Here is a 25,435-nt window from a genome sequence, read left to right as displayed (position 1 = left end):
AATCCCCTCCTCCTCCTCCGGCGCACCAGCCCGCATGGCCAGTCAAGTTTGATGGTCGAACGGCCAGGGCCGCTGGGAGGGGACGCTACTGCACTACGAAGGGCCGCATCCGCATCCCTAATCCTGCGGCCGGCAGGGGTCCACCGCATTTTGCATTGTCTTCCCGGCTGCTTCATTCATTCCCGTCATCTTCGACTCTCCGTCTCTCCGGTCACTGGCGTCTCCTGGTGTTGCTCCCCTAACCCAACACCTCCGATGCATTGCAACCATTTGACGACCAGCTTCGAATCGCACACACCCACCCTTTCGATATCGAAACACGCATCGAATACCCACTGGCGATGCCCTCACTGACGTCTATTCGCCTATATGCCCACCGCCATGCAGTCCGTCCATGCTGTTCCATGATCGATGCTGCCGGACTATCAAATGTACACCGTACACCACGGCCCTCATACACCACTCCGCCCGTCATACAAATCTCACGCCCTTACTCGGCCAATACCGTTGAGACTGACAGCCATTTTTGGCCAAAAATAGGCAAGGACTCTGGCAACCGCCTTGTTATTCTTCTTTTCCTTCCTTGCTATTTTCTGTTCCCGGCACTCCGGGCCCAGACCGCAAATGTGACAGGCGCAGCGCGAAAGCCCCTCCTCACCGACTCTTTGCGTCCATGGCAACCGCCCTCCCATTACCGCATTCCACCTTACGGACTGGCGGGGCACTTGCATGGCATTGCATGTCGTTGCAGACGCGAAGGAGGGAAGAGGAGGGGTTTCTGCTGCTTCATGCCCTATTTTGACTTTTTCCGCGTTTGTTTCTGCTTTCTTTCTGTTGCGCAGTGGTTCAAACGAGGCCAAAAAAAATGTCCGCTGCCCCTGGTTGGGTTGAAGATGCCGCATGCGCCTGATGACCATTGACAGGGTCAAGTTAGGGCTCAGTGACGTCGGCGATGCGCACACAAACATCACTTTTTGGCCTGTACAATTGTACGATTCTTCGAGCCAGTATCAGGTGGTCCCCAGTGAGGCTATCGCCATCACGAGACGGTGTGGCGCGTATGGCCTCACTCAACTGTGGTGGTATCTCGGACGTATGACACTTGGACAACACATACACATGGTCACTCGGAGGATCAGCTCACCTATACGGAGAGCGATACTAGCACAGAAACCGAGCTTGTCATCTCCCTAGGGTTCTACCAAGCTTCTGGCTGATCCTGTGATGGATTCGGACTACGATCGCCTTTCACCCCGGGGCTGCGGTACAAGCGACAAGCGAGAAGCGAAGAAAAGCGGGATACAACGTCTTCCTGCTCGTCTTCTGTCTTTGCCATGCATCTTTGCCATGCAACCAAGTGGGAACGAGCATGGTGGGAACTGGAAGAGAGTCGCGCCTGTTTCGACGGTGGACCGCGTGTGCGGAGGAGCGGCACTGGTTTTTGCTCTTCTCAGCTCCTTTCCTCCGCTTCGGTTGGCGGAGTGCATTATCGACGGCCGATCATGAGCGGTAAGCGGCAAGACCGCAACGGATAAAGTTGTCCGTCGATGTCCTATACTTCTAGTGAAGAGATCCTCGGCCCCTGCCCCAAACCCCCCTTCTGGCTGGATGTGTAGACCGATAGGAAGGGTGGCCGGCCGGCCGGTCGACCAGCCCTTGTCTGTTTTCACGATGTTTCCCCTTACCAGGTCCCATGTCGGGGGGCTCTTTGATCGTCTTCGCATCCACGTTGTTCTAGATTCGTTGAAGATGCTGAAGATTTCCTTGATTTTCAGTGCGTTCGGAGCTGCGAGGGCCTGGCTCCGTAGACCGTGGACAACGCATCGACGGACAGGGTTGCGGCAACGGGCGAGCGAAGCCTCACCACGCCGTACGCCGCACGCCGCACGCGCTTACTCCTGCGCCTAGGGCCATGAAAACAAGGAGGAGGCATATGTACGGACTACGGAGTAATGCTTCTTGAGGGTAGGGGACGGCAAGCCAACGGATGGTGCCCTGGTCCCGTCTGTCGCCCTGCGCTGCGCTGCGGTCTGCACGCCTTGCCGCAACGCCACGCATGTCTGTCTGGCTTTTTGGCCTTGGCTCTCTCTTTTTGCTTCGACTGACCTTGATGGGCCCCGCTCCATTATCATCCCGGTCGCGCCGGGCGGTGGCACCTTATTCCAAATGGACTTGGTTGCGTTTGCCGGGCAGTACGCAATGCACCACTATGTAGGCATCGAATCATGCCCCCCCACTATTCCAGTCTAAGAGCAGCCAGCAGCTTTATGGGCCAGATTACCCTATCGAGAGAGAGAGAGAGAGGGATGGGGATGTCTAGTGTTTCCCTGGGCGAAGGCTGCGGTGACAGACTTGAGCTGGAGGACTGGGGGGTTTGAAGCTAAGTTGGTACCGAGGGGGTGGGAGGAGGGTTTCTCGGGGGAGTGTGCATGGCCAGGGCTTTTTGCAGAGGGGTTTCGCTGAACAAGAGGGGCATTTGCATTTTAATTCCACTGGTGAGTGTTTATAATTCGTTGATGGAGGTTTTTGGGTTTCCGTTTTCTTCAATTTTGGGGTGCATTTGAATTTTTTATTTATTTAGTTTCGAGAATTCGCGAATCAGTGTAGCGAATTGCTGTGCATCGGAGGAGGGGTTATTTTGCAGGAGGGGGTTTTTTTGATGTCAGGGCTGGTGATGCGTGTGAGGTGACTGGTCCGATGGCATGGGATCTGGTTGAGCCAATGAGGGTTGTTCTATATGGATTTGGGACTTGTGGTTTTTGGATATCCATCCGTTGTCTTGGAGATGCCATCGACTGGTTGTTGTACTCACCAGCTGCGGCCAAAGACGAAGCTGTGGCCGCACGCCAGAGGGGAGTATCGTTGAGGCCGAGATGCTCGATCTGCTCGATCTTCATACTAGACAAGCTCGGAAAGACGATGACTCCGTGGGATGAAAGTCTGAAGCCCCTTATGTGACTTCAGCTCGCACTTCTTCCATCGTTCTTGACGCAATCACGAAAAAAAGAGCGAGAGCGAGATGACGGAGAACGCATCATCACCGCGAAGCCCCTCATAGTCAGCAGCAATCGTAGCGGCATGTGTAAAGTTACGCAGTATAGACCACAGCCTCGAAATGGCATGTCGTTAAAAGATACGCGCGTACGGATACAAAACAGGTACACTGGTGCACCGATGGCCAAACTAAGAGAGAAAAGTGCAAAAACCCAGGCCCCGACGCCACAGCCGGCCGATGTACCCCAAGCAGCTGAGCCAGGATAGGTCAGTCAGGGATATGGTGAGGTAAGCAATCCCTGGAGACATGTGGCTTAGCCTCCGGCTTTGTAATCCTTGTCGATGTGGCACAGTGTTCCTTCCTTTCTCTTAAGTTCCAGGGGACCAAACGGTGATGATGACCAATGAAAAGCTCGGATGGGATGGGATTTCGAGATTTTTCGCCACTTTGTGGCCGGTCGCCCCCCGCCCGCCCGTCCGTCGTCCGGATCTCTCGCGTGCGAGGCGGGTCCCCGGGGTCTCGGGTCGCGCTGAAGAGAGAGACACAAGGGACAAGGGACGAAAGCCTGTCCGGGCTTCAACACCCCCCTTTGAGATGTTGTGACTCTTATTTTCTGCGGTGTTCTATAGAGAATGACAAATGGTGTTATCAGGTTGCGATACCCAACGGAATGGAATAGTTGGTGGTACTTGCGATACAATGTATCTTTTCAACGATGAGGGAAAGGACACGCCCCCTCTGGTGGAAGTCACTCAAGTACCTCCTTTTTTTTTTTTACTCTCCGTTTTACTGGTGAAATTCCCACCGCGTGGGTTATGACGCAGCGCTTCCTGTTCCCGCAGCAGAAGTGCGTTGAGTGCGTGGTGTATATGTATGTGTGTGTGTGTGACTGTGTGTGTGCCATGTGTGGCGGACTCGGGCTGCACTGCGAAAAGTTCCAATCAATCTTGGGCAGCAACTGAGCGTGGGAAATCATGCACAATGAGAGCAGGCCTGCACGCTGCACCATAACCAGGCTGCGTTTTTTCGTAGATGCATGTTGATGCAAGGTAAATCGACAACGCATTTCATTGGAAATTTGCGGGCTCTTTTTTTTTTTTTTCTCTGCCCTCTTCTCTTCCTTCTTTTCTTCTTCTTTTTTGGGCCCAAGTGAGTTGAGTCCGAGAGTTGAGGTAAGGTACGTGAGGTTTTTCGTTGGGCGGCCAGGAGGGACCAGGGATCGGGGGGCTAGATCGGTCCATCCACGGTTATCCATCTGCTGACGAAATGTCGGAATCTGGTACATTTTTCGATTGCGATTTCGACAATTTGGGCGATGGATGGACAGCTGGCGTGAGGTGAGGTCTGATACTGTGCGTTGGCTGTGTTTCTTTACCATGCTTTTTGATTCTCTCTTTCTTTTTGAGTTGGTCCCTTTCTTGGGTGACATCTAAGTGGCCTCACTGGTGTGTATCTCATCGTCGCTGCACCGCTGACGCTGGCGCCGGCGTCTTATCTGCGACTTTCTCACCTTTAAACGCCCCCCCAAATCTCCGAGGCGTGTGCGTGTGTGCGTGTGTTTGTATCGGCGACGGTGTGTGGTCCTTTCGGTATAAAGCAGCACCACCACCACACAACCACCACACCCGAAAACTTGGGTGTGTGATTTGCTGGCGCTTTCGCGCACACCTTGTGACTCACACCTGGGGGTTTTTTTTTTTCACTCCGAGTTGCCCGATTCACCACTCTCACTCTCTCTGTAACCTCTTACTCGCTTTCCCTCACGCTGTGTCGGCACAGGGGAAGAAGGCTGTGCAAAGTCCGATGCTGTATCGGTTTTGATTGGTTGATATTGTGTTCCGGGAGTTACGGGGTGGCTGGGTGTAAGCAAGCTCCTGGGACATATGACAGGAGGTTGAGGCCACGGGGAGAATATCGCCACTCTTCTGGGGATTGGACGCGGTGGTGAGGATGTTGCTTTGGGGGCCAGGCACCGGGTGCGATGACGACGATGATTCCGTTGCCTTGGGATGGTGGATGTGAGACTAAGGAGGTTGGGGAGTTGATGAGAGCGAATCGTTTTGGTGAAGCTTTCTTCTTCAGGGGATGAGATTTGGCCTTGGGGGTAGGCAGCAGTTGTGGGTATCGACGAATTGCAATTGATATTACGATTACTTGTGCTTGTATGGGTGACCAGACCCGGGCTAGTGGTCTAGATCAAGATGTCTATCGCCGTGATGCATTGGATGTAATACATGAAGAAATGATTGATACTCTAAAAGGGTGACTCGTATCTTCATGTGCCGCAAGTTTCCAGTGTTCTTCAAATGATCATGACCGATGCCAGTCCGCCCTGGTTCACATGGCTCACACCTTGTGAAAGAGACTTCGCCCATATCTCGCGATACTTGATAGATGGATCTTGTATGAGTCTTTGTAGCATGTCCGGCACTCCTGAAGTATTACACACACCCCTACATCATCGAGATGTCACATCCGCGGTCTACACTATTGTGGAAGTCCTATTGGAGCATCAAGACCTCTAGATATCGAAGATCGAGGACAGTGTCTACGCACTGGGCGGCCGTGAATCTGCAAGTCGGATATTTGATAGGTTTAGTTTACGAGCTAGCTGTTCCCAGTCTACCGAGTAGCTAGTGAAACGCAACGCGGGAGCCTTGAGGCTCAACGAGATGCTGCTGGAGGAGTCGTGATCATCACGAGCCTGAGGCAGATGACTCCTCATTTCTCAGGATGTATCCTGAGGGAGGCCTCCAATGTGCTCAAAGGCTGTGAAGAAGTACATCTAAACTCTTTAGCGAACTTCAATGTTGAGCATGTGATCAAGTCTGAACCTCAATACCTTATTATGGATGATGATGTGCTTCAAATACAAGAAAATCTCGTAGATTTTGTAAGATGAGTCATAGTGATGCTTGCGTCTACAAGGTTGTGTCGCTTTGTCTACCTTATCCAGGTTTACAGCCTCAACGAGATGACAATGCCTAGATACCTAAAGCGTCAGTATTCCAACGTCCATATCATGATTCGTGAACCACCTAAATTGCGTACACCGAACAATGAGGCTCCTCGACTAGATGAGTCGACATGAGTGAAGAGTCATAGATCATCGACGCATTCGCTTGTGTCAATGGAGACTCTACGAGTGCCACACACATCGCCATGCCATTGCAAGATGTACAGCGTCCCACGTCGGGTTACTTCTGCCTACCCTGTCACCTCTGCCTCCGACTCGAATCTCGTGTAACCCTTGAGCTTTCCAATCGGCACTGATGTTCGTGTAGATCTGACAGGCATGCTTACTCGATGTGAAGTCTTGCTGGCTGAATGAACTCCCTTTTCGTTATAGCAAAAAGATCTTCCGCTTCCTGGCATGCCACACTGATACGAACAAGCTCGAGACAGGTCGCAAGCGGCGAGCGACTTGTTCGATACCACGATGATCCTTCCTAGACATACAATCTACCAGAGACAGAAGATAGGATGTCTTTCTCGGCCCTTCAACTGCGGTTGAGAATCTAAATTACGTCTACCTGACATCGGGATTGCTTCTTCCAAAACTAGGACGACATTCGTTTCTAGATGGAAGTCTCTGAAATTCAGAAACATGGGGGACTGAGAAACCATAGCAACTTGAAGAGATACGCTCTGCAGATTTGTGGTTATGAAGGCTACTCTATTTCAGATCTCGAGCGGAGATCACTAGGACAATATGCTAGGACAAGGAAGGATGCTGAGTGAGTCAAGGTCTTTGACGGGCTGAAAAGCTTGTCAGAACAAGGCTGATGGGGAACAAGCATTGCCTCAGCATCACTCAATGTCTCATGATTCCCAGAAATTCGAATTCATTGCCGAGAAGTCGAAAGGGGTCGTCGCAACGAAAGGCACGGGACTACCGATACCCCTACCCCCCCTTCCTTTTCTCTGTTCCCATCAGCATCAACATGCCCCATGAGATTTCTTTCACGTTTATTGACCCCAGATACATAATCGAGTGCCAAATCTGCTCGAAAATGACAAAAAAGGGATCCTAGTCCAAGGAAATCCATCACAATAGCAAAAGATTGCGTCGAGGGGGAATCGAACCCCCGGCTCCCCGACGCTGCTTGATGGCAACGGAGAATTTTACCACTAAACCATCGACGCTGGAAGCTGATGAGCTGTGATATTCTGGATGACAAGTCTGTGTCTTGAGTAGGGATGTGGTGCGGGTGGGTGGATTGTGGTTAGATTGGTGAGGGTTTTGGGGCCCTTATGTGTGTGGAGCACCCGCCGGTGAACAGGGGTTTGGGCCGCCAAAGATGCTTCTGCATGTATCTGTGATTTGATCTGCAATCTCTAACCGCGTTACTCAGTGTTGTAATGTCTTGGGCTCAGGCCTGGATGTCAAATGTGAAAGAATTGGATTCATTTCAGTGAATTTGTACAGAATTTGGACCGTATTTTGCCTCCGTTGGACGATTGCACGTTTGCCGCGTCTTCCAACTCGGGTCCGTGCCTTTGCTGCAGGTTAGAAACCATCATTTCAACAACAGGACAAAATCATTAATACACAATAGGTCCTCCAAGTTGAACTTCCCCCATGAGTTTGCGATTTAGCTTGCTCTTCTTATTCTGCAGCATTCAACGGCAGCGCGATTCGCCATGTTGCTCACGTAGCCTTTGGCAGCTCCCACTAGGGTGTAATTTATCTTCACCTTGTGTCGTGTCTATCGGCTTTGTTGAGGACTCTAGAGACTACGCACAGGTCTGGGGCATGAACATTTTACTTTGTTCGAATCTGTTTCTCTATCTGCTTGTGAATTCCTCTTGACTTCCGTAATCGCCTAAAATAGTATCCCAGACAACCCATAATTGTTCCCCTTTCTAATCACCATATTTGGCCACTTGAAGTACATTCTCTACTGAACACCCCCAAAGAAATTTGGCCCCAAAGAAATGCCGTGCTGAAATTGGTACTGAAATAATGGGAAAGGGGCTGGGAAAGGCCAAAGCAAGAAGAGCAATGCCAAGGCATTACGGTACATGAGTCTGCTGCTAAAACAAACCGAACGCTGAGTCGGCTGGAAAGCCCCAAGCCTCTCAAGCTGCTGTGCCTTACCACATGTCTGTAGTGGGGTAGTTGTTTTTGTAGTCTCCGTTCCTGATTCAAGCGCCATAGCCCACGGCAATTTGATCACACCTGTGACCCGGCCATGTCTGGGCCGTTATCAAGTAGGAGGCAATTGCCGTCAGGCTACTATAGCTGAGCGCCCACCGCAACATTATCTCAGGTATGGCAACAATCCATCATTGCTTCGCCGAGATGCCCTCAGGTGGTACTTAGATGTGGGCCAGATGAAGAGTCGAACCATCCATCTTTGACACCGAGAGAGTTTCTTGCAGCTAGCACTGTCAGAAGTAAGCTGTTTCCGTAACACTTGAATGGTTCAAAGCTTAGGCTCTTGATACTTTGATAGATGGCTTTGATTGCCTGTCCTTGAAGAAGGTTCGGAAGGCCTCGCCGGCCACAGTTACGACCACACTCGGTATTCACGCTGGCTGATGGGCGCTGAGTAGTCAGAATTTATCATCAAGAATTCATGATGCAGATCAAGTATCAAGTCTTCCGTTTTTAGAGGTGAGGCCCAAAATCTTTTGTAGCTTTCATCCACCAAATCCCGAGAAGGCCCCCAGATATCAAGCAGCTAAAGTGATACCCCCGGAGTTCTTTCTGATGTAGGGCTTTTGTGCTGCCTGAGAAGTCATAAATCCACATGGGCGGTTCTTCCAATAGCGAACATTATGCTCTCAAACAGACGGGACTATTCTTGTCAATGCCACTTGAGTCTACCTTGACTCCAACGAGTAAGAGAGGGAACAGGGGTTGCAAATCTTAGTTCACAGCTGCCACCTCGCACATCATTGACTTATGTTCTATGCTTTGTTGAACAAGGTCCAACAACGTGGGATGTAAGAATTAAATCTGGTTATGGACTCAACGAGTCATCGGGTCCAGCTTCACCGATGACGCAACGTTCCAGCAGAAGCGGCCAGTCAATACCTGGCCAAACCACGTGATTACGTGTTGTAAATACTTTGATCATTTGATCGGCAACAGACTACGTACTAGCCTTCATACGTACATCTAAATCTTCCAAATTCATTGGAGCATGTTGTTTGACCTGGCTTAGGATATGTAAGGAGCCACTAAGTACTACTTTCTCTCACCGAAGCCACGTTACACCAGACTGGTCGAAGCCGGTTCTGCTGGAGACACATCATCCCGAGGTCTCAATGTTCCATATAACATGATGATTGGTGGTGTAGATCTGAATATGTCATTTGTACTCGCCTGTGTCTCAGGCACCTGACAGTGTGCGTTACGTGTCACTTGGCACAGAACATACCCTTTGGGAGTACCCGAATTTCGAGAGGCTTATCAAATACGCGACTGAAAACATATAGATGCTGCCTCACTGCTAGCACAGTAGCACGACACTCGCCTCGGGGACTCTATTCCAAGTAAGATTTCAAGAAAGTGTAAACATTCCGACAATCGTTCGCCTAATCGCCTTCGACGCCCAACCAATCCACCGGCCATGTCGACATACGAATACAAAGCACTACCGGATCCAAGAAAATACATGAGACTGCTAAAGCTTTCATCAGCCTCCGATGCTGAACCAACGAGTCTTTGCGCCGAGGTGATTGTCTGTCGACGCGAAGAAGCACCATCATACCAGCCCTTGTCCTACACCTGGGGCCAGCAAGACGCATCATGCTCAATTTGGCTTAGAGATACCGGAGATTCTGCATGGAAATCTTTCGCCATAAGACCGAATCTCGAGTCGTGTCTCAAGCAGCTTCGGAAGAAAGAAGCCCGCATATTATGGATTGATGCGATCTGCATCAACCAAACGGACAACGTCGAGAAGGGCCATCAGGTCGCGACTATGGATTTGGTCTACAGATCGCAAAGCATCGTCATATGGTTGGGGGAGTGGTCAGAGAATAGCGATGTTGCCCTTGATCTCCTACAGTCATTTCGAGACTGCCTGGTCGAAAACGGGCACGAAGAGTTCGCTTGGTCTAGCCCGTTGTCCGACCAAGTCGCAAAAGCAGGGGAGCGCTTTGGGGAAACCCAAACGGACGAGTCATGGGCAGCATTTGTTGATCTGATCAATAGGCCTTGGTTCTCGCGGCGTTGGGCGGTTCAAGAGGTTGTTTTATCTAACCAGAAACACGCTCACTTGGGTAGCAGGACCTTTCGTTTAGGCTATCTCGTGTGGCTCTGTGGGTTTCTTCAACTGAAATCCTACCATCTACGGAAAGAGTTACCAGTCTATAGCGAATGCCGAAGGGTTCATGGAAACCGTGTTTACACTCATAAGAACACGGCACAGGTGGTTGATCCTATCGACACTATTTTACGAGTCTGGCGAGCATATAGTGCAGTCATGAGAGGAGACAAACCATCTCTCACTTTGGAGAGGCTTTTAGACAACTTTTCGGGACTCGAGTCTTTCGATACCCGAGACGGTGTTTATGCCTTCTTATCGATGGCAAGTGACATTGACACGGAGGAATGGTTTCCAGACTACTCAGACAAAGCCACGACCACGGAAACCTTTGCAAAAGCTACATTGCATATCGTACAAAAGACTGGCAGTCTAGACATTATCTGCAGACGCTTACAAGACAGATCCTTCTCTCTCTCTGTTAATCATCCTTCCTCCTGGATTCCGTGGTATGGTCTCCAGACCATCAACTTTACGCCCGACCATTCATATCGGTTTCATGGATACAACACAAGATCCCTAACGACATTCGGACAGCCCTTATCCACAGTGAGGAGCGGCCAAGAAGGTTATCGTCCAAAGCCCTGCCCGACAGGTAGTATTACCCGCTGCAGAGAGACGCTCTTCTGCGACGGATGCCACAGCAAGATACAAGGCACCGGGTACGAGTGCGTTGACTGCGAAAAACTCGATTTCTGCTACAAATGCATTGGAAAGGCCAGTAGCGTGACAACTCATCACAGCCCGACTCATCAATTCAAGGCACACAACAACGCGGTTTACTTCGCATCCGGTCATTCCGTTACATTCGTGCAAAGGTACTCTTCTTTTCAAGACAATCTTCGTGCCGCCTGCTCAAAGTCAAAGAACCATTTGCAACTCGTGGTCGGAGGCTTCTTCGTGGACACAATAACGACCATCGGCCTGGGAGGCGTTGTTCAGCGCCATGTCAACGGATTTAGGATCGAACTCCCTTGGGAGAACTGGATTCGATTGCTAGGATTGGATGAGATTACTGGCCTCACCAATGAAAGCAATCTGAATGGGGCATTTCTTAGAGCGCTAGTGGGAAATAGGCTGTTATTAGAAGGGGAAAGGGGTGCCTCCCACTTACCCAGTGAGTTCGTGAAGATATTACACGCGAAATCCAGCGAAGGCAAGTGGGCGTGCGATATGAAGCACACAGCTCAACTTCTGTCTTCGATGGAGGTCATGGTATCTAATGATCGAAGACTGGCAACTTCAAGGAAGTATCTGGGTTTTGTGCCCCCGGATACTGAAGTAGGAGATCGCATAGCTATTCTATTCGGCTGTTCAGTGCCGGTTGTACTAAGGGACGCAGGACTCTTCCATGGAAGGCCCGCGTGGGCCCTGGTCGGGGAGTGCTATGTTGATGGTTTAATGGAAGGGGAGTTCATGGAAGTTGTAGACAAAGAGGAGCTTGAAGCAGAAGACATTGTTCTCGTGTAGCAGGAGATCTAGGATAATTGTCAAGGGGATAGCGAAGTTATGCTGCCAGAAATCTATACGCTATTACGTCACTACAGACTCAGTAACCCGTTCTAGCTCACCTCATACCTGAATCCAGCGTCCTATGGCACAATTTTTGCCTTTGGTAAGCAGTTGGTAGAATAAAATCAGCTCTCAAACCTTGTGTCAGTCATTTGTGTTGATCCCTCCCTATCGTCTGAAGCTCACTGGTTCGAGTATAGTTGGTCTGGCCCCCACTGAACAAGGTGTGGTGGAAGTGAAGGGGAACCACTATTGGGCGCCCAATCGGAGGGAAACTTACAGGGTAGTTTCCGGCATGGCCGTCCCAAAGGATCCAGTTCAGTACCAATTCAGTGCTAGTGATGCCCTACGCTGCTGTTTGCCCCTTGTCTCGGTGATATTTCTCGAAGTCGAAGATGAGGCCGAAGGCTGGCTTAGTGCAAGACGCCCGGCCTTGGTAGACGATTGGGAGCTGATGCTTCGGTTACGATTCGTCTGCTGAAGGACCCGTCGGCTCGGCAAAAAAAATCAGCTCGTGGCTGCAAAATGTAACAATACCGAAACCTCTCGCAGGCTACCATGATTTGTATCTAGTCTGTAAGTCTCAAGGGAGCTTCAAGGGTGGAAGACAAGGCGCGGAGCCTGAAGAAATGTTGCTGCGCGTATCGCAGCTCGTGACTGGCGGGAGTCCCATCCAACTTGTACAAATACCGTTGCAAACACGGAAAGTATCGGCCGAGGTTTCGTTTCGGTCGAATGAAGAATTTAGGTATGCGTGGCGCTCCTCGGGCGGCAGGTCGATGCTAGCTGACCAGGACGGAAAGAAGAGGTGAACGAGGTGGTGTTACCGGTGTGGCATGGCGTGTTCGATGGGCAGAAGTCAGCAGGTTGGGTGCTACCTGGGACGGCCTGCGGGTGTGCTAGCAGGTGATCCAGGTGCGGGGGAAATCAGCCTCTCTCGTACCCTGACGACGTGGCTGACGTGCCGAGACAACGACACCTCCTAGAGAAGGCTCAATCAGCAGCCCTCCAAGACCAAGCAGGCGGCGCAGCCTCTCGATTCAAGAAGGTCGTAAGGGTCCAGAGGGTCGATGGAATATGTCGGACTGAAGTTAAGAGATAGGCGAAATGTTCGCCTTGGATTTTTGACGAGAGCTGCTGGTCCAAATCTGCGAACGAGGCCCACGAACCATAGGTTGCGTAGTGTTATGGTCGGCTCAACCTAGATCTTGGTGCTATCTGGTGCTCTTGGTGCGATCCGAAATGGACTCTTGGGCTCGTGCCTTTGGCAGGTGCAAAGGCCGGTGGAAGGCGTCCCAAAGGATGGCGTTGAGGGCTTATCTTGCCGTGGCGAGGGTGCCAACACCGATATTACAACTTGGCGGGTGCTTGGTACCAGTCGTGAAGTGTCGATAGAAGGTGCCAAAAATTGCCAACCTGTTGGCGATGGTTGGCATTTCTCGGCTGGCGAGTGAGATGGCGCATATTTGTGGATTGTGCATCGTTTGTCTCTGGGCGGCTAGGGGAAACGAGAATGCAGGCGGCGCTGCTTGGGGAAAGCTGTGGGAGTCTCGGGGAAGTATCGGTCATGTACCCGCTCGGAAGAGTTTGTTCGTTCATTTCAATTTGCGAATACGTAATCGCGTGTGTGATTCTGTGCTGCCAACTTCAACGCTGACTGGCCTGGAGGTGATGTTCTTGGTTCGGCCAAGGGCTCGGCAGGCGTACCAAGTCTGCAACCGCAAATGAGAGGCACTCGTGGAGAAGAGAAGCGTGGGAGGATCGAAATGGCAGTCCATCGAAGGCTTAGAGTGTCAAGCGATCGATGTGGCTATCGTACTGGTGTTTCCCGTCTTCTTATGGCGTGCGCGTGCCTGAATACTGGATATGGAAGAAAATGAATTATTGACGATGAAATGCTATTGACGGTCATTGATGGTGCCATGGGCGGCGGGTGAGCGCAAGGACGGCCGGCAGGAGACGCGCTTGTCAGACGGGAGTCATGCCGGGAGAGGATGGAAGATGGTGGTAGCATTTGTCCGAGGCTCGATTTTGGTCGAGTATTTCAAGGCATGAGAGCGGCACAGTTGATAGAGAATAATTTCTTCAATTGTTCCAGTGGATGTCGTGAGTGGAAGGTGGGCGCGGCAGGTGCGTCTGGGTCCTTTCGCGCCTTCCCTTTCCTTTCCTTCTACTCCTTCCAGGCCCCCACCACCCGCTGGTTCCTCCTTCCTCCACGTCCGCCGACTGCCTTACCTAAGCAGGCACTAAGGTACTTCCGAGGACCCACACCTCTCCGCCAAGATCGGCGCCCCCCGACGCCCCTAGAAGGCGCGGAATGACCTTCCATGCAGCTGCCCGGGCGGGCTCCGCTGATAATGGCAAGCTACGACTCCGGTACGTAAAGGTACCTCTCATGATGTTCCATCATGTCTCCTTCTCATGGCACCGACATACCATGTTCAAGCGACATCCTTGTCGTATTCCTCTCTTCTCTTCCCCGTCGACCTCCAACGCCCACGCCCACCACCACCATCCCATGGTCATTCTAGTCTCCCTCTCTCGAGTCCAGCTTGCCAGCTCCCAAGACTCTAATCGATGAGCCCGCAATTTGTCAATCATACGCTTCCATGGAAAGCTCGACTTTCACCTTCTCTTCTCGTCTAGCACCCCGTCTGCTTCACTCCACTTCCCCAACACTTGGCCTTCCTCTGGCCCTTGGCATACACCCATCTTACTCTCTCCGGATTGTTCATCTCTCCTGTGAGGACTGTCACTCGTCGATTAGCGCCTTCGACTTGCGTTTACGTCGCCCTGATCCCACCCGCATACCTTCGCCGCAGATAGCCATGTCCAGAAGTAGCTTCTCGGCGCGACAAGGCGACGCCGAATAGGATGCGAGCATGCGGAATTGCTGATAGGATGGACGACGAGGTTGAGGCGGTATTACTGATCGGCCGCGTCTTCCTTTTAATACACCGCGTCCCCCTATCGACCGCAATCGACTTCCTCCTCTCCTTGTGCTTCACCACAATCTACTACTTCAGGCCCGCCTGATCCCTCCCTTGCACTTGGTGCCCCTGGGCCTCCCAATCCCATTGTTCGATCCACCTCAGGCTTTTGTTTTCTCAAAAGGCCCCAAGCCATACCAGTATCATTCTCTGCTCGAGGATTGCGCCGAAGAACAAGGTAGACATCTGCCCGACATGGCGACCGAAAAGGACGTCCATGATGGCGTCTCGACGCCCGAGACTACCCAAGTCCAACCCGAAAGTCATACTGTGGGCGTCCCGAGCAAGCCTGGAAACGCCATCGGCGAGGGTCATCTCAGCCATGGAGGTGCGAAGCGCGACGAGGACTTCTACACTCGCAATGGACTCAACTTTGAGTCCTTCAAGCGCCGAGACTATGGACATGGCATCGTTGAGCTCGACCGTACCATGAAGACTCGTCATTTACACATGATTGCTATTGGTATGGAAACAAGACATCGTCTCTGCAGACATCTTTGCTGACCTTGCCACCCGTTCAGGCGGTTCTATTGGTGCCGGCTTTTTCGTCGGATCTGGAGGTGCGCTAGCTACCGGTGTTTGTTCTATCATAACCTGCATATGTTCGAGTATCGCGCTGACCAAATACAGGGTCCCGGCTCTATTCTTCTCGATTTCTCGATTATTGGTATCATGATGTTCAATGTCGTCTACGCTCTTGGTGAACTGGCTGTTATGTACCCTGTGTCTGGTGGCTTCTACGTATACTCGACTCGGTTCATTGATCCTTCTTGGGGCTTTGCGATGGGATGGAACTACGTCTTTCAAGTAAGCCACTTTACCTCTCGGACCAAACAAGCCTCTTCCGAGTATAACCACGTATCTAACCTACAAATCACAGTGGGCCATCGTCCTACCTCTCGAGTTGACGGTTTGTGGTTTGACAATCAATTACTGGGAAGGAGCCAGAGACATCAGTCTCGCTGTTTGGATCACAGTTTTCTGGGCTGCAATTACCTTCATCAACATTTTCGGAACTCTGGGATATGCCGAGGAAGAATTCTGGTCGTCCCTCCTCAAGCTCTCGGCCATCGGTAAGCTCACACTCTTTGTGACCTTTACAACGTACTCACACCTTCTGCAGTCATCTTCATGATTGTGGCTCTAGTGCTGGTGTGCGGCGGTGGCCCTGCCGGTGGCCGCTATGACGAGTACTGGGGTGCGCGATACTGGTACGACCCTGGCGCATTCAAGAACGGCTTTAAAGGATTCTGCGCCGTATTCGTTACTGCTGCATTCTCATTCGCTGGTACCGAGCTCGTTGGCTTGGCCGCTGCCGAATCCAGTAACCCCTTGAAGTCCTTGCCAGGTGCCATCAAGCAGGTCTTCTGGCGTATCACTCTATTTTACATCCTCGGCCTCTTCTTCGTTGGCCTCCTCATCAGCTCCAACGATGAGAACATTCTTGGTGCCGACAACCCTTATGCTGAAGGTACATCGCCGTTCGTATTGGCCGCCAAGTATGCTGGCTTGAACGGCTACGATCACTTCATGAATTCCATCATCTTGGTGTCAGTCCTGTCCCTGGGAGTTTCTTGCGTCTATGGAGGCTCCCGCACTTTGACGGCTCTTGCGCAACAGGGCTATGCTCCAAAGATCTTCACCTATGTCGATAAGTCCGGCCGTCCTTTGCCCTCGGTTGCTGTCCACCTTGTCTGCGGCGCCCTTGCCTACATCAACTTGGACGCTAGTGGCGAGACGGTCTTTAACTGGCTCCTTGCCATGTCGGCACTCGCTGCCCTATTCACATGGGGATCCATCTGTCTGGCTCACATTAGATTCCGCAAGGCTTGGGCCTACCATGGACACACTGTCGATGAGATCCCTTTCAAGGCTGCCTTCGGTGTTGCCGGATCCTGGGTCGGGTTGATTCTCTGCATCCTTGTACTCATTGCTCAAGTAAGCTTTCTTCTTTCCATACATCGCACGACGCTTCCTCTTTGTACACGGTCTAACCTCGAACGCAGCTCTTTGTTGCCATCGCGCCCGCAGGACAAGGCAACGAGCTCAACGATGCCGCTGGATTCTTCGAAGCCATGGTCACTGTCCCTGTTATCATTGTCTTCTGGATCATTGGCTTCGCCTGGAAGCGCACTGGTTGGCTCCGGACCCATCAGATGGACGTTGATACTGGACGTCGCGAGCTCGACTGGGAGGAGATGAACCGCTACAAGGCCGAGGTCGCTTCTTGGCCTACGTGGAAGCGCATGTACAACAGATTCTTCTAGACCTGTGTGCAAGCGCCATATCCGAAGACACGCCTGTGTTTCTATATCCAGAAAAGAAATAGCATCTCGCGGCTCAAGAAACAGGGAGCAATCTGGGCGAAGTATGGTTTCAGTATTTTGTCCTTACATACCACAAACAGCTTATCGCCTTAACCAATCTGAGTTTTCATCATCATAGAAGTCAAATGTTTTTGTCCATTCGTAAACTTACTTACCTGTTATCTTCGGCTTGTATTGCCAAACATGGGTGGGATCCATCATCCAAAGTGCCATGGGCCTGGAAAGAAAAGCGTACTCTGTTGCCAACCGCAATAGATGTAGCTGCGGACCGCTCGTGATCTTGCTGTTGCGAACGACATCTAAAACAGCTTATTCCGTCAAGACCTCGAGCACCCTGATAAACACTAAACGGTGACGAATTTGTAAGACGGTTGATCCAATCTGACTACCAGGAGCCTCCTCCAATGCTGGACATTTTTTGCGGTACGTATTGTATGGGAGCCTTCTCGGAGGGTGTGCAAATGGTATGTTGGTAGCCTATGCCCAGTACTCAGTGTTGCTTGCAGTCTTGGCTCACATGCGAAAGAAGTAGTCTAGAATGTTTCGGAACCCCGCTGTTCTGGGTTCGAGGTAGCTATCCGTATCCTGCAGGCGATGCGGCGAACGACAAGGTGGGCGATCTCGGCGCCATGCCCGGGCGCCTTGTCAGTGCTAGGGACCCAGGGGACCAGTCATGGCTGCCAGTAAGCTTGTAATTACCCAAATCCGGCTGTCATGTTTCATTTTTGTATAGAATGCAGCTACAAAAGGGTTGTTACTTGGACTTCTCGACCAACATCTTCCCTTCTCTCTGTGAATCTTGATTGTACGTGTCAGGTATCGTGTATCAACGACCAGCCATCCCAGCGAAAATTGAAAATAGCTAATGATTCATCTGCTTCTCAGTACCAAGGAGTCACTCAAAGAAAACGGAACATATAAGCTATTCAACAACAGCCGGCATGATCAAGTCAAGCCTCCATTTACTCAAGTGAGAGACCGAAACCACGGAAAGCAACATCCTTACAACGTCTCAAGAAATCCAGGACATCGGCTTCAGTATGCCATGCATCGTTAAACGCAGCGCTAAGGCACAGCTCGCCCCGGAACGTGCCCAAGAATAAACCTAGCCCGTTACCCAGCTCCTCACCAGTCACCCACGGATCATACGCCTCGATGGCGCCCGTCTTGGGGGCGATTATGCCGTCGACGCGGCCCATGCTGGAAATTGACACCGAAGGGTGTTCCTTGGGCGGCGGCACGGGGAGAGGGGTTGGGGATAGGGGACTGTGGGGTTTCCTGCAGCCCAGATTGTCGAGGCGAGGGCGTAGTGCTCTTTGTCGTCTTTGACGCTGTGGTAGAAGTCTTTCATTATCTGGACGACGGGGAGGAATTCATCTTTGTTGGCGTTGTTGTTTTTGCTGCCGTCGTCGCCTGAGGCGGGCAGGTCCATGTCGACGACGAGACTTTGCCCTGGCACGGAGTGGTACAGCGCAGCGGGGTGTTGAGAGGAGTCGTACGGCGGCTGGCAGCTTGCACGCTCGTTGCGTAGGATGTAATTCACGTATCGCACGCGTTTCGTTTCGGGACCGCGGATCGACGGTGGTTGGATGTCGCGGACCACGAGGGCGATGGCGGCGTGAAAGGCGTGCGTCACCGTCGCGCCGGCGGATTTACACGCAGCGGTGAGGCGGGCTGTTTGATCTTGCGTGAGGGTGATTGCGACGCGTTGGTGCCGGCCGGGGAGGAGCTGGCCGCGGCGGTAGGGCATGTCGATGAGTTGGGTGCCGGGTGGGGGATTCATTGCTTCGGACTTCTGGGCGGCCATTGTGGCTAGGCGTGCGGTTTGGGATTCGGTGAGGGTTGGGGGCACGTTTGCTGCGATCCGGTAGGGCGGGCTGAGGTTTGCTGCCTCAGAGCCGGTGAAGTTCAGGGGATTAGGGGTGGTGGGCGAGGAGAATGCTTTTGAGGCGTGGGTGATGAGGTTGTTGAGGAGGGCGAGGGTGCCGATGCCGTCTATGATGTCGTGCGGGGAGCGGAGGACGAGGTCCCGGCGGATGAGGTTGATGGTGGTGGATGGTGGGCTGAGGATGAAGAGGGTTGGGATCTTTGGGGCTGGCGGTTGAGAGTTGGCCCATACTACGCCGGTTTGTCCGGTGGAGATGGAGACGAGAGTCTTATTGATCCAAGACTGCTGGTCAGCTTCATCTTGGAGTTGCTGGTACGTCTTTGTCCATTTGCCCGTGGTGAGGTCCCGAGTGACTTGGGAGGCGATGGTGGGATGGTCGTGACGCAGGGCTAGCCAGGCACTCTTGAGGACTTCGTCGACGCGTTTAGCAGCATCGGAAGACTCTTTGATACCGGCGGTGTCGAAGGTCAGAGAGATGTGGCCGGTGATGGCGAAGAACATGAGGCCGCTGCCCTCGTAGAGGACGGGCATGGAGGCGTAGAACTCCTCGACCTCATCGATGCTGCGCTGCCATGTTCCGGGCGACGTCTGAATCCAGACGAGTTCGGGGTAGGGTGTATCCATGACTGGCGAAAGAAGGCTTCGAGATGTTCTTGTCCACGACGAAAAATGCACAGGTGATGAACGATGACAGCGGGGTAATTAGATCGTCAACCTAGTAAAGTCAGCTTCCTGGACATCATGGTTTTTATACATGGACGTACCCATGCCAGCTAGATTTAAAGCCGCGATGTCGGGACAGCAGCCGGTGGCCAAACCCATCGGACTATCATGACAATACGTTAGACTTTCGACCGGACGTGGGGCGTATTCGGGTTGAGAAGTCACACAGCTCCCCGTTGCTGGCTGTGATGCCCGATTGGGACATGCCCCCCGCAGACCCCTGGTCTCACTAAACCGCGCTACTGGTCCACAACGCCCCGGAGTTTAGCCACAGCGGAAAGCATGACCCGCCCCCGCAAAGGACCGCCATGAGTGGCTTCTCCAGAGTTTACCCGGCGACGACTTCATCCATCCTCGAGACTGGCCATCTCTCCTGTGCACCCTGTTTCTGGCCTTCAAGAAAGCATTCACAAGGTAAATATTCCACAAAAATGCGGGGAATTAGACCTGGGAGTTCTGAGTTTTGAAAGTCAGGTAGTCAAGAATCTGACAGACATCTTGGTTGTCATGAAAAGGGGCTGGGATGAGTTGCAATCGTGACAACGCCCATTATCAACTGACAGATAGTCTCGTAACATTTGCTGTACTGCTGTATTGATGGGTAAAGTACGTTCCCAAATGATTGCTCCAAGCATCATGGTCGGTCCATGAAACCATTCGAGCTCGATCAAAGTAGCGAACGATGAAATTAGAAAAAAGAAAGAAGCAATGCCCACATGATGACTCGAAAGTAACAGCTACAGCACTCGGTAGCTCTGTACTTCAGGATTAGGGGTATAACCATCTTAAGCTTCTGGGCAGGAGTGCCTTTTACTGCTGATGAAAACTCCGAAGGTGAAGCAGCCTATATCCTGTCCATCCCGCACCATGTTCATAAGCACGTGACTGGCCTCCGACTTCACCTTCACCTTTCCCACAAATGCCTAACAGGTTGCCGGATCTGGAGTGATTCACTAGTAGCCTTTTCACCTTGATTGTTTCCTATCCGGAGTCCAATTTCATCGCGTCGACCCTCCATCCTCTCCATTGCAACCATCTTTTCTCTTCCAACTCGGCTACCTCATGAGAGAAGGAGGAATCCAAACCAACAACACCACGATGTTGGCGGACAAGGAGTTCGCTCTGCCATTGCGCCCTGGAGAACCTGGCATGAACATACTGTACGCCCATGCTGCTACTCGCGACTTGATATGATCTGACCTTCAAAACAGCTCGGATGCCGAAGCGGACAATGCCTCGAACGAAGGCAGCCAGGGAGATGACCAGAACGGCAATGACACGAAGCCATCTCTCACGAACTACGCCAATCATCCCAACATTAAGGGCCTCCCAGCCTTCGATTTCGGTGTTGCGGATGATGAGCCTATTCTCCAGCAGTGGTACTCGGGCCTTCTGCGGAATATTGTGCTCCCATTCGATACCTTCAAGAATCCGCGATCAGCTTCCGGCATGCAATCCGTCGCTCGCCGACTTCAGACTGTTTTCCGGGTGGCTCTTCGCTCTCATGGGTTGAACGATGGGACTTCGCAGATGAAAGTTCTCTGGATCTCGACCTTCCAGAATCTCCGTCACTATGATACCGATCAATCTTGGAATTTCGAAGTCTCCCACAAGAAAATTCCTGGCATCATGTTCAAGTTCACAGAAGCCCGTGTTCGCTTCCTGAACGGCAACGCCGACAAGTCGTCCGTCCCATCGGAGTTTCTTAGCTTCCTTCAGACCGTCGATGCCTTCATTGCCGCCGTGGAACCTAGCGTCCGAAAGTACAGTAAGTTTCACGACATGAACGACAAAAGACGGATGGCTAATAGCTCGGACAGGAAGCGATCTGGACGAAGGAGCGTCACCTTGAGGATGATGGGACGGAGGGGATCCAGCACACGATGCAGAAGACCCGGATCGCGGATGTCTACGAAGATATTGAAAAAAAAGACTCCAGAAGAGCAAATTCGCTTCTGGAAAGAGCAGTCTATGGGCCACGAAAAGGAGCTTGAGGCCAGGGAATAGAAGCTCAAGTGCCAAGAGGAGAAGATCAAATGGCAAGATAGACTGATTCATGAGATGACAAACGTCAAGAATTGGACCAACATGGAGACAGACTATTCATCCGTCATCTTTGGGATGCTGCTCTTCCTGAACTCAATCGACAGCAGAGAAGCCAGGGCCAGGCGGCGTGGGATTCATCTCAGATTCAGGAGTACTTTAGGGCTAATGGAATGAGCTCTGTCACCGATGCAATGCTTGGCAAAGGCAACTTCATGGGTCTTGACCGGATGTAACTATATAAGGCTGGAAAGTAGGCGGATTGTTAGATAGTGACTTGAGCCGCGCTAAGTTCGTCAATGGAAGGGGAATCATCTCAGAACGCAATACCTCTTGCCATGATACTATAGAAAGTCTCCCCGTAAGTGAGCCTCGTTTCCCCATTCAACATACCAAAGCTCGTGATTAAAAGGAAACGCGCAACACGGAGGCTCTATGACTCGGGGACTTTCAACGACGCAAAGGCACACAAAGATCACCAAGAGAAGAAACGGCAAGGGTGCCCCCGAAAAATCGACCAGACGTACAGGCGACGCTCGAGTCTGGCTTGGGAAGTCTCGAGTTCATCTCCCCTAAGCTAGCCATTTCCCCCCGTCTTCTGATGGTCTGGTAAGTAAAGCGATTGTGAATAAAAAACAGACGTTTCAGTTGGAAAGTAGTTGCTCACTTGAACAGCGTTCAGCTACTGCCAAATATACCTTACCTGGCTTCACCTTCAAATTTCCCCAGACCCAGCCATGTGACCCTCAGACCCTCTGTGGGCCGAATACTCCGAGACTAAGAGCCGTATTCCATGAAAAGAGAAGTTTTCACCTGACGGAGAGTGAGCATACTCTTTCTCCCAAAGCTTTTTCTTCCAGGCGGGCCAACATTGCGAATCGTCTTTTCCTAACAGCACCCCAACATCGCGTCTCGACCGCGACATACATACATTTCATTCTTGCAACCAAACGAAATCAAAGCCTCAACAAAGATGGCGCTGCGAATGACACTTCCCTTACGCCCCCTGAGGCCCGCACCGACCTTCGTGCAGTAAGTATCTACCTTTTCTTACGAGAATGCTCCGTTCCCATCCGTTGAGTTTTTGACACTTTCTCAACGCTTTGCCCGAACTCCTTACTTGACTGTTTCATGATGTTTCCTACTAGAATCCCTAACTTCCTTCATGATACCATCTTGTATGTTGTAAATGAACTGACAATTTTGCAGTGAGCGCGACACTCCAAAGAGTCCAGTTGGAAGCGAGGATGAGAATGAGGAGGAGAAGAAACCCGGTGCGACCATCGGCGCGCAGACCCCAGTCGACAACAAGGAGAGCGTCATAGACATATCCTCGCTGAACAAGGCGCTCCCTACCCAGAACTACACCGGCCACTCCAACTTGAAGGGCCTGCCCGGTCTCGATTTCGGCGTCGACTTCCACGCCCCGATTCTCGCTTACCGCTACTCCGGCCTGATGGCCAACATCATCTTCCCCTTTCAGGAGAAACGTTTCGAGCCCTCGCAGGGCGGACAGATGCGTGCTGCTGCGCGCATCAAGGAGGTGATGGATGTCGGCGTCCGAACCTTTGAGGAGAACCCCGAGATTCGCACCTTGCACGAGGTCTGTGAGCAGACTTTTGGCAACCTGCGCATGGTTCAGCCGTCGTGGAGATTCTCCTTCTCCCTTCCAAAGATCACGCAGATCATCCGCAAGATCATTGAGGCGCGCGAGCGTCATCTCGACAAGAATAATGGCGTCACTGAGACTGCCTACTTCTTTTTTCCTTTCTTGAAGGCGATTGACAATTTCCGCGAGAAGGTCTATGCCGTTTTGCAGTACCGACAGCAGGATGCCGAGGTCAAGAGTAAGTCACCATAGAAACAGGACCGAAAACTTTTGAATTTTGATGAATGAAAATGTTTCAAACAGAGAATGCGAAGCAGTCCCGTGGCCTCAAGCGTTCCCGCGATGGCGACTCCGATGCCGAAGAGATTGCGGTATCCATCAAAAAAGCGCGCCAGGAGAAGGAGGAGGAGGAGGAGGAGGAGGAGCTCGCGGCCACGCCGCCCGAGGAACAGGTCAAGATCCTGAAGGCCAAGAACAAGACTCTTGAGACCAAGATCCACGAGTACGAGTACAACTATCGTCATGAGAGAGATGCTCGCGCTCAAGCGGACAAGAAGTGGACATCCCATGTCAGTCACATTTGGGAAGTGGCTCGCCCTGCCATCAACAGAGATCTGAAGGCCCAGGGAAAGGATGAGGAGTGGGAGGAGGGCCATTTGCAAGGATTCTTGTGTTGGGATCATCTTGATGATGCTGCCAATGCTCTGCTTGGGATTGAGCGGGAGGAGCCCGGCTCCCAGCGATAGCTTGGGTTGCTTGGCGTTGCCTAATGTATTCATGACTGGCATGATTTAGAAGCTTTCATAGAAGTGGCAAAGAATTGTCATAGAGTTTGGCTCAGCCTCTACGGAAAGCTTTGGTGTTATCGTGTGTCGTGGGATTGAGTTGCGCGTCTTGCGCAGCCTTGGTAATTTCTTCATCCCAGAAGATTGATAAATCGTACAAGGTATATATCATATTGTAATTTCTTTTTCATTCTCCCAAAACCAGGCATTGCATTATCATACATGTCGTGCGCCTTGACTCGTGGATGTGGCCCTCTTGGGCCTTTATGAGTTCAGAGGATGAGGAAAGGTATAGCGGAAAGATCGTCCATCATTGAAATATTGCCTGTTAGTGCGGTAGGGATGTGTGGTGAATGTCAAGAAGAAAAGAAAACAAAAAGAAGAAAAAAGACTCCATGATAGGGGATCGAACAAAAGATTAAGCGATTGATCCGCTTGGCTCTGGAAGAACGGGTTCCACTGGCGCCCCCTTAACCCCTCGGCCAAGTGTCACGAATCACTTGTATTGATGACAGGCAGGGAGGAAACGAGATCTTAGTACCCTTGACGGTATTCGTTTAAGGTAGGTAGGTAAGTTAGTACCTTAGGCATATTAGAAGAGTCATGTGATCAGTCGGTAATCCTAGGCATCCTAGAAGGGAAGGGAGGGCGGCAAAAGGATAAAAATAAGGAGTGAAAAAAGATCTTCTGTTCCTCTATGCAGAATTGAACAAAAGACTAAGTGATTGTTCAACTTGGCTCTGGAAGAACGGGTTCCACTGGCGCCCCCTTAACCCCTCGGCCAAGTGCGCTGAATCACTTGTTTTGATAACAGAGACGAAGAGAAAGGGAACCAAGTACCCTTCCCGAGTGCCTCAGGTGTATCGGCATCAAATAATCCAAAATTATCATCATTGCCTATTGTCACAACCGGTTTTATCATGATGACTAGGTCCGTAAGATAGACCTCAAAGAAACCAGGGAGCGGTACATAAACAAAACAAATAGAAAAAAAGGAATGATCTCTCTCCATGTGGAATTGAACAAAAAGTTTTGCGATAGCTCGATCTCGTGGCTCTGGAAGAATGGGTTCCACCGGCGCCCCCTTAACCCCTCGGCCACGTTTCTCATATCGCTTGATGACAGGAGGAGAGGAGAATGGACCCAAGTACCCTCTCTCGTTGGGATGGAATGTAGTCGTCTTGAACAGTGCAACTATTTCGTCGCCCCGCCCGTATCTGCAAACACTGTCTTGCAGGTATCACAAGGGCACCAGGAGTTTGCTTGCACGTGGAACACAACAT

The 25,435-nt window shown here is 51.5% G+C and overlaps 4 protein-coding genes and 1 non-coding gene across 5 annotated transcripts; 3 read left to right on the top strand and 2 right to left on the bottom strand.

The window, feature by feature from the left end:
* Nucleotides 1–7,060: 7,060 nt before the first annotated feature.
* On the bottom strand, nt 7,061–7,141 carry N0V96_012065. Its single transcript has one exon. It is a non-coding gene; the product is annotated as a tRNA-Gly (tRNA).
* A 7,831-nt stretch (nt 7,142–14,972) lies between these two features.
* Nucleotides 14,973–17,044, top strand: INDA1_3 (Amino-acid permease inda1; the record flags this gene model as incomplete). The annotated part of the gene is made up of 6 exons (XM_065759488.1): nt 14,973–15,240; nt 15,299–15,354; nt 15,408–15,584; nt 15,658–15,850; nt 15,901–16,715; nt 16,784–17,044. 6 exons carry the CDS (start codon nt 14,973–14,975, stop codon nt 17,042–17,044), a joined length of 1,770 nt encoding a protein of 589 aa, XP_065611871.1.
* Nucleotides 17,045–18,281: 1,237 nt separating this feature from the next.
* On the bottom strand, nt 18,282–19,616 carry N0V96_012063 (uncharacterized protein; the record flags this gene model as incomplete). Its single annotated transcript, XM_053199422.2, has 1 exon — nt 18,282–19,616. The coding sequence occupies one exon, from the start codon at nt 19,614–19,616 to the stop codon at nt 18,282–18,284; it is 1,335 nt and encodes a 444-aa protein (XP_053043131.2).
* Nucleotides 19,617–20,813: 1,197 nt separating this feature from the next.
* Nucleotides 20,814–21,722, top strand: N0V96_012062 (uncharacterized protein; the record flags this gene model as incomplete). The annotated part of the gene is made up of 3 exons (XM_065759487.1): nt 20,814–20,830; nt 20,927–21,483; nt 21,655–21,722. The coding sequence occupies 3 exons, from the start codon at nt 20,814–20,816 to the stop codon at nt 21,720–21,722; spliced, it is 642 nt and encodes a 213-aa protein (XP_065611870.1).
* Nucleotides 21,723–22,359: 637 nt separating this feature from the next.
* Nucleotides 22,360–24,113, top strand: N0V96_012061 (uncharacterized protein; the record flags this gene model as incomplete). The annotated part of the gene is made up of 4 exons (XM_065759486.1): nt 22,360–22,367; nt 22,770–22,790; nt 22,968–23,605; nt 23,671–24,113. 4 exons carry the CDS (start codon nt 22,360–22,362, stop codon nt 24,111–24,113), a joined length of 1,110 nt encoding a protein of 369 aa, XP_065611869.1.
* Between the last annotated feature and the right edge of the window lie 1,322 nt (nt 24,114–25,435).

The sequence above is a fragment of the Colletotrichum fioriniae genome, assembly GCF_027942845.1.
Source record: "Colletotrichum fioriniae strain IMI 355084 chromosome Unknown scaffold_21, whole genome shotgun sequence".
In the NCBI taxonomy this organism is placed as follows: domain Eukaryota; kingdom Fungi; phylum Ascomycota; class Sordariomycetes; order Glomerellales; family Glomerellaceae; genus Colletotrichum; species Colletotrichum fioriniae.
Note: the sequence above shows the minus strand (reverse complement) of the source record. Positions and strands in the feature narration are given on the sequence as shown.